Source organism: Ascaphus truei, chromosome 1, assembly GCF_040206685.1.
Source record: "Ascaphus truei isolate aAscTru1 chromosome 1, aAscTru1.hap1, whole genome shotgun sequence".
In the NCBI taxonomy this organism is placed as follows: domain Eukaryota; kingdom Metazoa; phylum Chordata; class Amphibia; order Anura; family Ascaphidae; genus Ascaphus; species Ascaphus truei.
In genome coordinates, this window is record NC_134483.1 from 553,028,753 (window position 1) to 553,046,868 (window position 18,116).

Here is an 18,116-nt window from a genome sequence, read left to right on the forward strand (position 1 = left end):
GCCCCAGTGCTGAGTCAACCGATTAGCCTGTGGGACCCTCCCCTAATCTCAACCAGGGGGAGTGGTTTCCAACTATGCCCCGTGGGTATGAATCCAGCAGAGCAAAGCGCTGGTGAAGCGACCGCGCTGCTACCAGAAGTAGTCCCTGCAGCTGGTGTTGTGTGCGGAAAGGAGGGGTATTTTGCACGCAAGGCAGCTGCAAGAAATCGGCTGGGATTGGCGCCAAAGGAAGATCCCCACCCAGTGGGGGATAAGGGCGCAAAAGCTGTGACCGCGCCCTCTAGGACTGAAAGAGGTGCGGCCTCAATTAAAGGACATCCTATTCCAGTGTGGGACCCGCCCATAATCGCTATTATACTGGGGGCGGATTCCAATTGTTTCAGACAAGGGAGGAGCTGAACCAAGGAGTGGCTGACAATCCCACCCCTGTTGATCACTCACGCGGAACCAGCTTCCAGAACAGACCAGTGTTGAAAGTGGCTCCCACCAAGACAATGGCCTGCTCCCCAGACGTGAACAAAATGGTGTCTACCCAGCCCTATGCAGTACCAGGGGGGGTACTGGTGATACGCGTAGGGGCCGCGGAGACGGTGGTGGGCCTCTGCCTGCAATGCAGACTGCCCGGCAGCACCATGGGCACAGCGGCGCGCTGTCCCCAGTGTGGCACACAATACCTGTGGCCTATGCCCACATTTGTGCCAATCCAGACCAATGACCCAACGGGGGATATGGCTAGGCTGTCCGCCGAGTCCCCCGGTGCACTGTGGACCAAGAGTGCAGATCCCGGAGAATGGGGATCGGAGCCGGTTTATACGGTGGGGTCTGAAGAACATGGAGCGATCGGTCAGGCAACTGACCGGGAGAAGAGAAGGCGGTCGCCACGATCGGCGACCCCAAGTACCCTTAACGTGGATTCCTCAGACGAGGGACCCAAAGAACTCTCTAGTACTCTGGTTTGGACGGTGGCGGTGTCCTGCGGAGGAAATGGAGTAAAAAGACCACTTTCCGGGAGTGACAGCGGGAGGAGTCGAGTGTCACCGGTGGAGCGGAGACCGGAGAGGCGGAGCCCATCCGTCCCCGGGGTCGGCGGGTCCAGTGGCAACGGGCGATCCACGCCCACCCTGCGGACTGGTAAGAATAGTCCCTGTTCTTGCCAGGCTCCGGTGCCACCGCTAGAGGAGGTGAGGCCATGCCAGGCCAGGACGGCGCACGTGGGCGCAGGCGGACTTCCGGATATCCTCGTGGAGGAAGAGATCCCGCATGGGGGTCCATCCCAAGATGGCGGCACCTCCACATCCGGTGATGACATCGGTTCCAGCGGAGGCAGCGGAGCAACTGGAAGGAAATCACCAACGCATCAGCGATCGGGCAGTGGTCCCCGATCGACTAAAAAGACCAGGGGCAAGTGACAGACCGAGGAGGGTGAGACGCAGCCGGCGGTATCATCGCTCAGTGGTACGGGACAATCCAATAACGGAGAGCGGGTCGGAACCCCGCGGCTGCCAACCGCCTACCCCTATGCCCAACCCCACGCCTTAGATAATGCCCCAGCCCCAGTCACCTGTTCCCGGGGATCCTCGTCCAGCTTGGGGGTGTCGGAAGGGTCCTTGGGGGTTGGTGAGAACCGGACTGGGGAGAGACTAGGCAGCTTTGCCTCTGAGGGTGGTTCAAGGGGTGGAGGGCAATTGGGACAAGTGTCAAAATCTCGATGGGTGCCTGAAGAGGCTGATGTACAGTCTGAGGAGGCACCGAAACACTAAAGGTGGTCCAGACCCCGTTCCGCGGGGACCTCTGGGGTATGCTCTTGGGGGGGTACCGATGAGGGAGACTCTCTAGAGTCTGGGCCCGAGAGGCCTAGGGAGACCCGTTGGTGGGCGCCCTTATTTGAGGGATATGTGGGGTGGATGGACTGCACGCGGTTCCTATTAGAAAAAGACGATGTGGTGGATTACTGGTGGGCTAAGGGGGAGTTCACGCCCGCCGAGAGAAAGAAAGAGCTACAGTTCAGGTGGTTCCTAATAGGCCGGAACGAGATTGAACCAATGGGTCCTGAGATGCTATCAGACCCTGTGTACCCAGATGAGCCCTTGTCCTGGATATTACCAGGGAGAGCGGGGAACGCCAATTTAACAAGGTGTAGTCGAGCTGAAAGGGCCATCACCGCAAAATATAAATACTCCCATGGATTGGAGTACCCGTACGTCCCAGAACCCCTCGTGCAGGTGATTGAGGATAACAGGGACCAATGGTTAAGGGAGACCATAGAGGAGTACATGGTCAATAAGGGGGGTGCCATTACTGGTAGTAAGGCGGAGGAACGGATAGAACACCTCATAAGGGTATGGAGTATCGGGTGAAGTGTTTATAAGCACAAGGTGATGTACCGGCCTGAGAGGGGTTTGCCGCGCTGTTACAGCGTGACTGTACTGGACATGGGGGGTCGGGAGGTTAAGAAACCCGATCCCCGGCACTATTATTAGGAGGTACTGGGTAGCATTGCGCGAGTTCGTGGCTGCTGGTCAGGGCGTGCTTGGCGCGATGTAATGTGATTTGTTTCATAATCTGATGTTACGCTAATAATGTGTATGTTCCATTTTACAGTGCTTCCTGGGGAAAGGTATTTCAAATTTAGGTCCCAGCCGGGTTCGGTGGGATTCACCAGGGGGAGAATGTAGCCATGCTGTAAAATGGCTGCAGTCATCTCTCCTGCTGACAGTAAGGCCTGGTAAGTTATGGGCATGCCAGCAGTAATCATGGAGGTTTGCCCTCACACCCTGGTGAGGTGCCCTATGTATGGATGGGAGTGGTCACAGGCTCTGACTCCACGGTTAGTGATGTCAGAGTTGTGTCAGCCCCCAGAGGATACATAAGGCACAGCACTGATCAAAAGTTAGGTAGTAGAGAGAGTGGGTTTGCGGAGTTAAAGAGGAGTTAAGAAGTTGATGGAAGGACAGTGTATGGAACGGTGACCAGGGACCTGGTCACAGGGGAGATATACCTGCGGGGATAGGGAATCCCTACATTAGGAGGATAATACCTTTCAAAGGGAAGTACGGTGAACAATGGAGGGCTAAATTCACCCATTGTGGAGGGCAGCTGCCCACCGTACTAATAAAGATGACCCTGTTGAAATATACTCTCGTGTGTAAGTGTGGAGTCATTGCACAGAGAGAAGCACCACAGAGGAGTTCCTCATCAGATTCATCCCCAGGAGGACGCCGGGATCCTGATGAGGTGGAGGCGCTGCACTGGATCTAGGTAGGACTCAAGCACACTACCTCAGCTGCCTGTCTGGGTTGGCAATCCCCAACACAACATCATGCGGGAGACTCAGGAGTCCTGTTGCCAACAGGTGCACCACCAGACATCACACTGTAATGGGGACTGGTTAGACCACAGGGGCCAATATGAGATTGGGTGGGTCAGGCTAGTCCAGAAAACCCGTTACACATGTACTGTGTAATCATTATACCCTACCCCCTGTTATACATGTACTGTGTAATCATTATACCTACCCCCTGTTATTCATGTACTGTGTAATCATTATACCCTACCCCCTGTTATTCATGTACTGTGTAATCATTATACCCTACCCCCTGTTATTCATGTACTGTGTAATCATTATACCCTACCCCCTGTTATTCATGTACTGTGTAATCATTAGACCCTACCCCCTGTTATTCATGTACTGTGTAATCATTATACCCTACCCCCTGTTATTCATTTACTGTGTAATCATTATACCCTACCCCTGTTATTCATGTACTGTGTAATCATTATACCCTACCCCCTGTTATACATGTACTGTGTAATCATTATATCCTACCCCCTGTTATTCATGTACTGTGTAATCATTATACCCTACCCCCTGTTATTCATGTACTGTGTAATCATTATACCTACCCCGTTATACATGTACTGTGTAATCATTATACCTACCCCCTGTTATTCATGTACTGTGTAATCATTATACCCTACCCCCTGTTATTCATGTACTGTGTAATCATTATACCCTACCCCCTGTTATACATGTACTGTGTAATCATTATACCTACCCCCTGTTATTCATGTACTGTGTAATCATTATACCTACCCCGTTATACATGTACTGTGTAATCATTATACCCTACCCCCTGTTATTCATGTACTGTGTAATCATTATACCCTACCCCCTGTTATTCATGTACTGTGTAATCATTATACCCTACCCCCTGTTATACATGTACTGTGTAATCATTATACCTACCCCCTGTTATTCATGTACTGTGTAATCATTATACCTACCCCGTTATACATGTACTGTGTAATCATTATACCCTACCCCCTGTTATTCATGTACTGTGTAATCATTATACCTACCCCCTGTTATACATGTACTGTGTAATCATTATACCCTACCCCCTGTTATTCATGTACTGTGTAATCATTATACCCTACCCCCTGTTATACATGTACTGTGTAATCATTATACCCTACCCCCTGTTATTCATGTACTGTGTAATCATTATACCCTATAGATTCATCCCCAGGCGGACGCCGGGATCCTGATGAGGTGGAGGCGCTGCACTGGATCTAGGTAGGACTCAAGCACACTACCTCAGCTGCCTGTCTGGGTTGGCAATCCCCAACACAACATCATGCGGGAGACTCAGGAGTCCTGTTGCCAACAGGTGCACCACCAGACATCACACTGTAATGGGCACTGGTTAGACCACAGGGGCCAATATGAGATTGGGTGGGTCAGGCTAGTCCAGAAAACCCGTTACATATGTACTGTGTAATCATTATACCCTACCCCCTGTTATACATGTACTGTGTAATCATTATACCTACCCCCTGTTATTCATGTACTGTGTAATCATTATACCCTACCCCCTGTTATTCATGTACTGTGAAATCATTATACCCTACCCCCTGTTATTCATGTACTGTGTAATCATTAGACCCTACCCCCTGTTATTCATGTACTGTGTAATCATTATACCCTACCCCGTTATTCATGCACTGTGTAATCATTATACCCTACCCCCTGTTATTCATTTACTGTGTAATCATTATACCCTACCCCCTGTTATTCATGTACTGTGTAATCATTATACCCTACCCCCTGTTATTCATTTACTGTGTAATCATTATACCCTACCCCCTGTTATTCATGTACTGTGTAATCATTAGACCCTACCCCCTGTTATTCATGTACTGTGTAATCATTATACCCTACCCCGTTATTCATGCACTGTGTAATCATTATACCCTACCCCCTGTTATTCATTTACTGTGTAATCATTATACCCTACCCCCTGTTATTCATGTACTGTGTAATCATTATACCCTACTCCCTGTTATTCATGTACTGTGTAATCATTATACCCTACCCCCTGTTATTCATTTACTGTGTAATCATTATACCCTACCCCAGTTATTCATGTACTGTGTAATCATTATACCCTACCCCCTGTTATACATGTACTGTGTAATCATTATATCCTACCCCCTGTTATTCATGTACTGTGTAATCATTATACCCTACCCCCTGTTATTCATGTACTGTGTAATCATTATACCTACCCCCTGTTATACATTTACTGTGTAATCATTATACCCTACCCCCTGTTATTCATGTACTGTGTAATCATTATACCCTACCCCCCGTTATTCATGTACTGTGTAATCATTATACCTACCCCCTGTTATTCATGTACTGTGTAATCATTATACCTACCCCCTGTTATACATTTACTGTGTAATCATTATACCCTACCCCCTGTTATTCATGTACTGTGTAATCATTATACCCTACCCCCCGTTATTCATGTACTGTGTAATCATTATACCTACCCCGTTATACATGTACTGTGTAATCATTATACCCTACCCCCTGTTATTCATGTACTGTGTAATCATTATACCTACCCCCTGTTATACATGTACTGTGTAATCATTATACCCTACCCCCTGTTATTCATGTACTGTGTAATCATTATACCCTACCCCCTGTTATACATGTACTGTGTAATCATTATACCCTACCCCCTGTTATACATGTACTGTGTAATCATTATACCCTACCCCCTGTTATACATGTACTGTGTAATCATTATACCTACCCCCTGTTATACATGTACTGTGTCATCATTATACCCTACCCCCTGTTATACATGTACTGTGTAATCATTATACCCTACCCCCTGTTATTCATGTACTGTGTAATCATTATACCCTACCCCCTGTTATACATGTACTGTGTAATCATTATACCCTACCCCCTGTTATACATGTACTGTGTAATCATTATACCCTACCCCCTGTTATTCATGCACTGTGTAATCATTATACCCTACCCCCTGTTATACATGTACTGTGTAATCATTATACCCTACCCCCTGTTATACATGTACTGTGTAATCATTATACCCTACCCCCTGTTATTCATGTACTGTGTAATCATTATACCTACCCCCTGTTATACATGTACTGTGTAATCATTATACCCTACCCCCTGTTATTCATGCACTGTGTAATCATTATACCCTACCCCCTGTTATTCATGTACTGTGTAATCATTATACCTACCCCGTTATACATGTACTGTGTAATCATTATACCTAACCCTTGTTATACATGTACTGTGTAATCATTATACCCTACCCCCTGTTATTCATGTACTATGTAATCATTATACCCTACCCCCTGTTATTCATGTACTGTGTAATCATTATACCCTACCCCCTGTTATACATGTACTGTGTAATCATTATACCCTACCCCCTGTTATACATGTACTGTGTAATCATTATACCTACCCCCTGTTATACATGTACTGTGTAATCATTATACCTACCCCCTGTTATTCATGTACTGTGTAATCATTATACCCTACCACCTGTTATACATGTACTGTGTAATCATTATACCCTTACCCCCTGTTATTCTTGTTCTGTGTAATCATTATACCCTACCCCCTGTTATTCATGTACTGTGTAATCATTATACCCTACCCCCGTTACACATGTACTGTGTAATCATTATACCCTACCCCGTTATACATGTACTGTGTAATCATTATACCCTACCCCCTGTTATTCATGTACTGTGTAATCATTATAACCTACCCCCTGTTATAATGTACTGTGTAATCATTATACCCTACCCCCTGTTATACATGTACCGTGTAATCATTATACCCTAACCCCTGTTATACATGTACTGTGTAATCATTATACCCTACCCCTGTTATTCATGTACTGTGTAATCATTATACCCTACCCCCTGTTATACATGTGCTGTGTAATCATTATACCCTACCCCCTGTTATACATGTACTGTGTAATCATTATACCCTACCCCCTGTTATACATGTACTGTGTAATCATTATACCCTACCCCCTGTTATACATGTACTGTGTAATCATTATACCCTACTCCCTGTTATACATGTGCTGTGTCATCATTATACCCTACCCCCTGTTATAAATGTACTGTGTAATCATTATACCCTACCCCCTGTTATTCATGTACTGTGTAACCATTATACCCTACCCCCTTTTATACATGTACTGTGTAATCATTATACCTACCCCCTGTTATTCATGTACTGTGTAATCATTATACCCTACCCCCTGTTATACATGTACTGTGTAATCATTATACCCTTCCCCCTGTTATTCATGTACTGTGTAATCATTGTTGTATAGGTGTATGCTGCGCTGGGATTTATAACCCTCACTGGGTTTCCTTACACAGGTGTATGCTGCGCTGGGATTTATAACCCTCACTGGGTTTCCTTACACAGGTGTATGCTGCACTGGGATTTATAACCTCACTGGGTTTCCCTACACAGGTGTATGCTGCGCTGGGATTTATAACCCTCACTGGGTTTCCCTACACAGGTGTATGCTGCGCTGGGATTTATAACCCTCACTGGGTTTCCTTACACAGGTGTATGCTGCGCTGGGATTTATAACCCTCACTGGGTTTCCCTACACAGGTGTATGCTGCGCTGGGATTTATAACCCTCACTGGGTTTCCCTACACAGGTGTATGCTGCGCTGGGATTTATAACCCTCACTGGGTTTCCTTACACAGGTGTATGCTGCGCTGGGATTTATATCCCTCACTGGGTTTCCCTACACAGGTGTATGCTGCGATGGGATTTATAACCTCACTGGGTTTCTCTGCACAGGTTTATGCTGCGCTGGGATTTATATCCCTCACTGGGTTTCCCTGCACAGGTGTATGCTGCGCTGGGATTTATAACCTCACTGGGTTTCCTTACACAGGTTTATGCTGCGCTGGGATTTATAACCCTCACTGGGTTACCCTGCACAGGTGTATGCTGCGATGGGATTTATAACCTCACTGGGTTTCCTTACACAGGTGTATGCTGCGCTGGGATTTATATCCCTCACTGGGTTTCCCTGCACAGGTGTATGCTGCGCTGGGATTTATATCCCTCACTGGGTTTCCTTACACAGGTGTATGCTGCGCTGGGATTTATAACCTCACTGGGTTTCCTTACACAGGTGTATGCTGCGCTGGGATTTATAACCCTCACTGGGTTTTCCTACACAGGTGTATGCTGCGCTGGGATTTATAACCCTCACTGGGTTTCCCTACACAGGTGTATGCTGCACTGGGATTTATAACCCTCACTGGATTTCCCTACACAGGTGTATGCTGCGCTGGGATTTATAACCCTCACTGGGTTTCCCTACACAGGTGTATGCTGCGCTGGGATTTATAACCCTCACTGGGTTTCCTTACACAGGTGTATGCTGCGCTGGGATTTATAACCCTCACTGGGTTTCCCTACACAGGTGTATGCTGCGCTGGGATTTATAACCCTCACTGGGTTTCCCTACACAGGTGTATGCTGCGCTGGGATTTATAACCCTCACTGGGTTTCCTTACACAGGTGTATGCTGCGCTGGGATTTATATCCCTCACTGGGTTTCCCTACACAGGTGTATGCTGCGATGGGATTTATAACCTCACTGGGTTTCTCTGCACAGGTTTATGCTGCGCTGGGATTTATATCCCTCACTGGGTTTCCCTGCACAGGTGTATGCTGCGCTGGGATTTATAACCTCACTGGGTTTCCTTACACAGGTTTATGCTGCGCTGGGATTTATAACCCTCACTGGGTTACCCTGCACAGGTGTATGCTGCGATGGGATTTATAACCTCACTGGGTTTCCTTACACAGGTGTATGCTGCGCTGGGATTTATATCCCTCACTGGGTTTCCCTGCACAGGTGTATGCTGCGCTGGGATTTATATCCCTCACTGGGTTTCCTTACACAGGTGTATGCTGCGCTGGGATTTATAACCTCACTGGGTTTCCTTACACAGGTGTATGCTGCGCTGGGATTTATAACCCTCACTGGGTTTTCCTACACAGGTGTATGCTGCGCTGGGATTTATAACCCTCACTGGGTTTCCCTACACAGGTGTATGCTGCACTGGGATTTATAACCCTCACTGGATTTCCCTACACAGGTGTATGCTGCGCTGGGATTTATATCCCTCACTGGGTTTCCTTACACAGGTGTATGCTGCGCTGGGATTTATAACCCTCACTGGGTTTCCCTGCACAGGTGTATGCTGCGCTGGGATGTATAACCCTCACTGGGTTTCCCTACACAGTTGTATTCTGCGCTGGGATTTATACCCTCACTGGGTTTCCCTGCACAGGTGTATGCTGTGCTGGGATTTATAACCTCACTGGGTTTCCCTACACAGGTGTATGCTGCACTGGGATTTATAACCCTCACTGGGGTTTCCCTACACAGGTGTATGCTGCGCTGGGATTTATAAACCTCACTGGGGTTTCCCTACACAGGTGTATGCTGCACTGGGATTTATAACCCTCACTGGGTTTCCCTACACAGGTGTATGCTGCGCTGGGATTTATAACCCTCACTGGGTTACCCTACACAGGTGTAAGCTGTGCTGGGATTTATAACCTCACTGGGTTTCCCTACACAGGTGTATGCTGCGCTGGGATTTATAACCCTCACTGGAGTTTCCCTACACAGGTGTATGCTGCGCTGGGATTTATAACCCTCACTGGGGTTTCCCTACACAGGTGTATGCTGCGCTGGGATTTATAACCCTCACTGGGGTTTCCCTACACAGGTGTATGCTGCGCTGGGATTTATAACCCTCACTGGGGTTTCCCTACACAGGTGTATGCTGCACTGGGATTTATAACCCTCACTGGGTTTCCCTACACAGGTGTATGCTGCGCTGGGATTTATAACCCTCACTGGGTTTCCCTACACAGGTGTATGCTGCGCTGGGATTTATAACCTCACTGTGTTTCCCTACACAGGTGTATGCTGCGCTGGGATTTATAACCTCACTGGGTTTCCTTAAACAGGTGTTTGCTGCGCTGGGATTTATAACCCTCACTGGGTTTCCTTACACAGGTGTATGCTGCGCTGGGATTTATATCCCTCACTGGGTTTCCCTACACAGGTGTATGCTGCGCTGGGATTTATAACCTCACTGGGTTTCCCTACACAGGTGTATGCTGCGCTGGGATTTATATATCTCACTGTGTTTCCCTGCACAGGTGTATGCTGCGCTGGGATTTATAACCTCACTGGGTTTCCCTACACAGGTGTATGCTGCGCTGGGATTTATAACCTCACTGGGTTTCCTTAAACAGGTGTTTGCTGCGCTGGGATTTATAACCCTCACTGGGTTTCCTTACACAGGTGTATGCTGCGCTGGGATTTATATCCCTCACTGGGTTTCCCTACACAGGTGTATGCTGCGCTGGGATTTATAACCTCACTGGGTTTCCCTACACAGGTGTATGCTGCGCTGGGATTTATATCTCTCACTGTGTTTCCCTGCACAGGTGTATGCTGCGCTGGGATTTATAACCTCACTGGGTTTCCCTACACAGGTGTATGCTGCGCTGGGATTTATAACCCTCACTGGGTTTCCTTACACAGGTGTATGCTGCGCTGGGATTTATAACCTCACTGGGTTTCCCTACACAGGTGTATGCTGCACTGGGATTTATATCCCTCACTGGGTTTCCCTACACAGGTGTATGCTGCGCTGGGATTTATATCCCTCACTGGGTTTCCTTACACAGGTGTATGCTGCGCTGGGATTTATAACCCTCACTGGGTTTCCCTACACAGGTGTATGCGGCGCTGGGATTTATAACCTCACTGGGTTTCCTTACACAGGTGTATGCTGCGCTGGGATTTATAACCTCACTGGGTTTCCCTACACAGGTGTATGCTGCGCTGGGAATTATATCCCTCACTGGGTTTCCCTACACAGGTGTATGCTGCTCTGGGATTAATAACCTCACTGGGTTTCCCTACACAGGTGTATGCTGCGCTGGGACTTATAACCCTCACTGGGTTTCCTTACACAGGTGTATGCTGCGCTGGGATTTATATCCCTCACTGGGTTTCCCTGCACAGGTGTATGCTGCGCTGGGATTTATAACCCTCACTGAGTTTCCTTACACAGGTGTATGCAGCGCTGGGATTTATAACCCTCACTGGGTTTCCCTACACAGGTGTATGCAGCGCTGGAATTTATAACTCTCACTGGGTTTCCCTACACAGGTGTATGCTGCGCTGGGATTTATAACCCTCACTGGGTTACCCTAAACAGGTGTAAGCTGTGCTGTGATTTATAACCTCACTGGGTTTCCCTACACAGGTGTATGCTGCTTTGGGATTAATAACCTCACTGGGTTTCCCTACACAGGTGTATGCTGCGCTGGGATTTATATCCCTCACTGGGTTTCCCTGCACAGGTGTATGCTGCGCTGGGATTTATAACCCTCACTGAGTTTCCTTACACAGGTGTATGCTGCGCTGGGATTTATATCCCTCACTGGGTTTCCCTACACAGGTGTATGCTGCACTGGGATTTATAACCCTCACTGGGTTTCCCTACACAGGTGTATGCAGCGCTGGAATTTATAACTCTCACTGGGTTTCCCTACACAGGTGTATGCTGCGCTGGGATTTATAACCCTCACTGGGGTTTCCTTACACAGGTGTATGCTGCACTGGAATTTATAACCCTCACTGGGTTTCCCTGCACAGGTGTATGCTGTGCTGGGATTTATATCCCTCACTGGGATTCCCTACACAGGTGTATGCTGCGCTGGGATTTATAACCCTCACTGGGTTTCCCTGCACAGGTGTATGCTGCGCTGGGATTTATAACCTCATTAGGTTTTCCTACACAGGTGTATGCTGTGCTGGGATTTATAACCTCATTAGGTTTTCCTACACAGGTGTATGCTGCGCTGGGATTTATAACCCTCACTGGGTTTCCTTACACAGGTGTATGCTGCACTGGGATTTATAACCCTCACTGGGTTTCCCTACACTGGTGTATGCTCCGCTGGGATTTATAACCCTCACTGGGTTTCCCTACACAGGTATATGCTGCGCTGGAATTTATATCCCTCACTGGGTTTCGCTACACAGGTGTATGCTGTGCTGGGCTTTATAACCCTCACTGGGTTTCCCTGCACAGGTGTATGCTGCGCTGGGATTTATAACCTCACTCGGTTTCCCTACACAGGTGTATGCTGCGCTGGGACTTATAACCCTCACTGGGTTTCCCTGCACAGGTGTATGCTGCGCTGGGATTTATATCCCTGACTGGGTTTCCCTGCACAGGTGTATGCTGCGCTGGGATTTATATCCTTGACTGGGTTTCCCTGCACAGGTGTATGCTGCGCTGGGATTTATAACCCTCACTGGGTTTCCTTACACAGGTTTATGCTGCGCTGGGATTTATATCCCTCACTGGGGTTTCCCTGCACAGGTGTATGCTGCGCTGGGATTTATAACCCTCACTGGGTTTCCTTACACAGGTGTATGCTGCGCTGGGATTTTTAACCCTCACTGGGTTTCCCTACACAGGTGTATGCTGCGCTGGGACTTATAACCCTCACTGGGTTTCCCTGCACAGGTGTATGCTGCGCTGGGATTTATAACCCTCACTGGGTTTCCCTACACAGGTGTATGCTGCGCTGGGATTTATAACCTCACTGGGTTTCCCTACACAGGTGTATGCTGCGCTGGGATTTATATCTCTCACTGTGTTTCCCTGCAAAGGTGTATGCTGCGCTGGGATTTATAACCTCACTGGGTTTCCCTACACAGGTGTATGCTGCGCTGGGATTTATAACCCTCACTGGGTTTCCTTACACAGGTGTATGCTGCGCTGGGATTTATAACCCTCACTGGGTTTCCCTACACAGGTGTATGCTGCACTGGGATTTATAACCTCACTGGGTTTCCCTACACAGGTGTATGCTGCACTGGGATTTATATCCCTCACTGGGTTTCCCTACACAGGTGTATGCTGCGCTGGGATTTATATCCCTCACTGGGTTTCCTTACACAGGTGTATGCTGCGCTGGGATTTATAACCCTCACTGGGTTTCCCTACACAGGTGTATGCGGCGCTGGGATTTATAACCTCACTGGGTTTCCTTACACAGGTGTATGCTGCGCTGGGATTTATAACCTCACTGGGTTTCCCTACACAGGTGTATGCTGCGCTGGGAATTATATCCCTCACTGGGTTTCCCTACACAGGTGTATGCTGCTCTGGGATTAATAACCTCACTGGGTTTCCCTACACAGGTGTATGCTGCGCTGGGACTTATAACCCTCACTGGGTTTCCTTACACAGGTGTATGCTGCGCTGGGATTTATATCCCTCACTGGGTTTCCCTGCACAGGTGTATGCTGCGCTGGGATTTATAACCCTCACTGAGTTTCCTTACACAGGTGTATGCAGCGCTGGGATTTATAACCCTCACTGGGTTTCCCTACACAGGTGTATGCAGCGCTGGAATTTATAACTCTCACTGGGTTTCCCTACACAGGTGTATGCTGCGCTGGGATTTATAACCCTCACTGGGTTACCCTAAACAGGTGTAAGCTGTGCTGTGATTTATAACCTCACTGGGTTTCCCTACACAGGTGTATGCTGCGCTGGAATTTATAACTCTCACTGGGTTTCCCTACACAGGTGTATGCTGCTTTGGGATTAATAACCTCACTGGGTTTCCCTACACAGGTGTATGCTGCGCTGGGATTTATATCCCTCACTGGGTTTCCCTGCACAGGTGTATGCTGCGCTGGGATTTATAACCCTCACTGAGTTTCCTTACACAGGTGTATGCTGCGCTGGGATTTATATCCCTCACTGGGTTTCCCTACACAGGTGTATGCTGCACTGGGATTTATAACCCTCACTGGGTTTCCCTACACAGGTGTATGCAGCGCTGGAATTTATAACTCTCACTGGGTTTCCCTACACAGGTGTATGCTGCGCTGGGATTTATAACCCTCACTGGGGTTTCCTTACACAGGTGTATGCTGCACTGGAATTTATATCCCTCACTGGGTTTCCCTGCACAGGTGTATGCTGCGCTGGGATTTATATCCCTCACTGGGGTTCCTTACACAGGTGTATGCTGTGCTGGGATTTATATCCCTCACTGGGTTTCCCTACACAGGTGTATGCTGCGCTGGGATTTATAACCCTCACTGGGGTTTCCTTACACAGGTGTATGCTGCGCTGGGATTTATATCCCTCACTGTGTTTCCCTGCACAGGTGTATGCTGCGCTGGGATTTATATCCCTCACTGTGTTTCCCTGCACAGGTGTATGCTGCGCTGGGTTTTATATCCCTCACTGTGTTTCCCTGCACAGGTGTATGCTGCGCTGGGATTTATATCCCTCACTGGGGTTCCTTACACAGGTGTATGCTGCGCTGGGATTTATATCCCTCACTGGGTTTCCCTACACAGGTGTATGCTGCGCTGGGATTTATAACCTCACTGGGTTTCCCTGCACAGGTGTATGCAGCGCTGGGATTTATAACTCTCACTGGGTTTCCCTGCACAGGTGTATGCTGCGCTGGGATTTATAACCCTCACTGGGTTTCCCTACACAGGTGTATGCTGCGCTGGGATTTATAACCCTCACTGGGTTTCCCTACACAGGTGTATGCTGCGCTTGGATTTATAACCCTCACTGGGGTTTCCTTACACAGGTGTATGCTGCGCTGGGATTTATATCCCTCACTGGGTTTCCCTACACAGGTGTATGCTGCACTGGGATTTATAACCCTCACTGGGTTTCCCTGCACAGGTGTATGCTGTGCTGGGATTTATATCCCTCACTGGGATTCCCTACACAGGTGTATGCTGCGCTGGGATTTATAACCCTCACTGGGTTTCCCTGCACAGGTGTATGCTGCGCTGGGATTTATAACCTCATTAGGTTTTCCTACACAGGTGTATGCTGTGCTGGGATTTATAACCTCATTAGGTTTTCCTACACAGGTGTATGCTGCGCTGGGATTTATAACCCTCACTGGGTTTCCTTACACAGGTGTATGCTGCACTGGGATTTATAACCCTCACTGGGTTTCCCTACACAGGTGTATGCTCCGCTGGGATTTATAACCCTCACTGGGTTTCCCTACACAGGTATATGCTGCGCTGGAATTTATATCCCTCACTGGGTTTCCCTACACAGGTGTATGCTGTGCTGGGCTTTATAACCCTCACTGGGTTTCCCTGCACAGGTGTATGCTGCGCTGGGATTTATAACCTCACTCGGTTTCCCTACACAGGTGTATGCTGCGCTGGGACTTATAACCCTCACTGGGTTTCCCTGCACAGGTGTATGCTGCGCTGGGATTTATATCCCTGACTGGGTTTCCCTGCACAGGTGTATGCTGCGCTGGGATTTATATCCTTGACTGGGTTTCCCTGCACAGGTGTATGCTGCGCTGGGATTTATAACCCTCACTGGGTTTCCTTACACAGGTTTATGCTGCGCTGGGATTTATATCCCTCACTGGGGTTTCCCTGCACAGGTGTATGCTGCGCTGGGATTTATAACCCTCACTGGGTTTCCTTACACAGGTGTATGCTGCGCTGGGATTTTTAACCCTCACTGGGTTTCCCTACACAGGTGTATGCTGCGCTGGGACTTATAACCCTCACTGGGTTTCCCTGCACAGGTGTATGCTGCGCTGGGATTTATAACCCTCACTGGGTCTCCCTACACAGGTGTATGCTGCGCTGGGATTTATATCCCTCACTGGGTTTCTCTACACAGGTGTATGCTGCGCTGGGATTTATAACCCTCACTGGGTTTCCTTACACAGGTTTATGCTGCGCTGGGATTTATAACCCTCACTGGGTTTCTCTACACAGGTTTATGCTGCGCTGGGATTTATAACCCTCACTGGGTTTCTCTACACAGGTGTATGCTGCGCTGGGACTTATAACCCTCACTGGGTTTCCCTGCACAGGTGTATGCTGCGCTGGGATTTATATCCCTGACTGGGTTTCCCTGCACAGGTGTATGCTGCGCTGGGATTTATATCCTTGACTGGGTTTCCCTGCACAGGTGTATGCTGCGCTGGGATTTATAACCCTCACTGGGTTTCCTTACACAGGTTTATGCTGCGCTGGGATTTATATCCCTCACTGGGGTTTCCCTGCACAGGTGTATGCTGCGCTGGGATTTATAACCCTCACTGGGTTTCCTTACACAGGTGTATGCTGCGCTGGGATTTTTAACCCTCACTGGGTTTCCCTACACAGGTGTATGCTGCGCTGGGACTTATAACCCTCACTGGGTTTCCCTGCACAGGTGTATGCTGCGCTGGGATTTATAACCCTCACTGGGTCTCCCTACACAGGTGTATGCTGCGCTGGGATTTATATCCCTCACTGGGTTTCTCTACACAGGTGTATGCTGCGCTGGGATTTATAACCCTCACTGGGTTTCCTTACACAGGTTTATGCTGCGCTGGGATTTATAACCCTCACTGGATTTCCCTACACAGGTGTATGCTGCGCTGGGATTTATAACCCTCACTGGGTTTCTCTACACAGGTGTATGCTGCGCTGGGATTTATAAACCGCACTGGGTTTCCTTACAAAGGTGTATGCTGCGCTGGGATTTATATCCCTCACTGGGTTTCCCTACACAGGTCTATGCTGCGCTGGGATTTATATCCCTCACTGGTTTTCCCTGCACAGGTGTATGCTGCGCTGGGATTTATAACCCTCACTGGGTTTCCCTACACAGGTGTATGCTGCGCTGGGATTTATATCCCTCACTGGTTTTCCCTGCATAGGTGTATGCTGCGCTGGGATTTATAACCCTCACTGGGTTTCCCTACACAGGTGTATGCTGCGCTGGGATTTATAACCTCACTGGGTTTCCCTACACAGGTGTATGCTGCGCTGGGATTTATATCCCTCACTGGGTTTCCTTACACAGGTGTATGCTGCGCTGGGATTTATAACCCTCACTGGGTTTCCTTACACAGGTGTATGCTGCGCTGGGATTTATAACCCTCACTGGGTTTCCCTGCACAGGTGTATGCTGCGCTGGGATTTATAAACCTCACTGGGTTTCCCTACACAGGTGTATGCTGCGCTGGGATTTATATCCCTGACTGGGTTTCCCTGCACAGGTGTATGCTGCGCTGGGATTTATATCCCTCACTGGTTTTCCCTGCACAGGTGTATGCTGCGCTGGGATTTATAACCCTCACTGGGTTTCCCTACACAGGTGTATGCTGCGCTGGGATTTATAACCTCACTGGGTTTCCCTACACAGGTGTATGCTGCGCTGGGATTTATATCCCTCACTGGGTTTCCTTACACAGGTGTATGCTGCGCTGGGATTTATAACCCTCATTGGGTTTCCTTACACAGGTGTATGCTGCGCTGGGATTTATAACCCTCACTGGGTTTCCCTGCACAGGTGTATGCTGCGCTGGGATTTATAAACCTCACTGGGTTTCCCTACACAGGTGTATGCTGCGCTGGGATTTATAACCTCACTCGGTTTCCCTACACAGGTGTATGCTGCGCTGGGACTTATAACCCTCACTGGGTTTCCCTGCACAGGTGTATGCTGCGCTGGGATTTATATCCCTGACTGGGTTTCCCTGCACAGGTGTATGCTGCGCTGGGATTTATATCCCTGACTGGGTTTCCCTGCACAGGTGTATGCTGCGCTGGGATTTATAACCCTCACTGGGTTTCCTTACACAGGTTTATGCTGCGCTG

General features: G+C 48.5%; 1 protein-coding gene across 1 annotated transcript in view; it reads left to right on the forward strand.

Moving 5' to 3' along the window:
- The first annotated feature begins 683 nt into the window (after window positions 1–683).
- M1AP (meiosis 1 associated protein) overlaps window positions 684–18,116 on the forward strand; it is a 141,076-nt gene continuing 123,643 nt past the window's right edge. Inside the window, exon 1 of the mRNA XM_075571739.1 lies at window positions 684–1,098. Coding sequence (XP_075427854.1) covers window positions 684–1,098 — 415 coding nt within the window. The remainder of the gene's footprint in view (window positions 1,099–18,116) is intronic.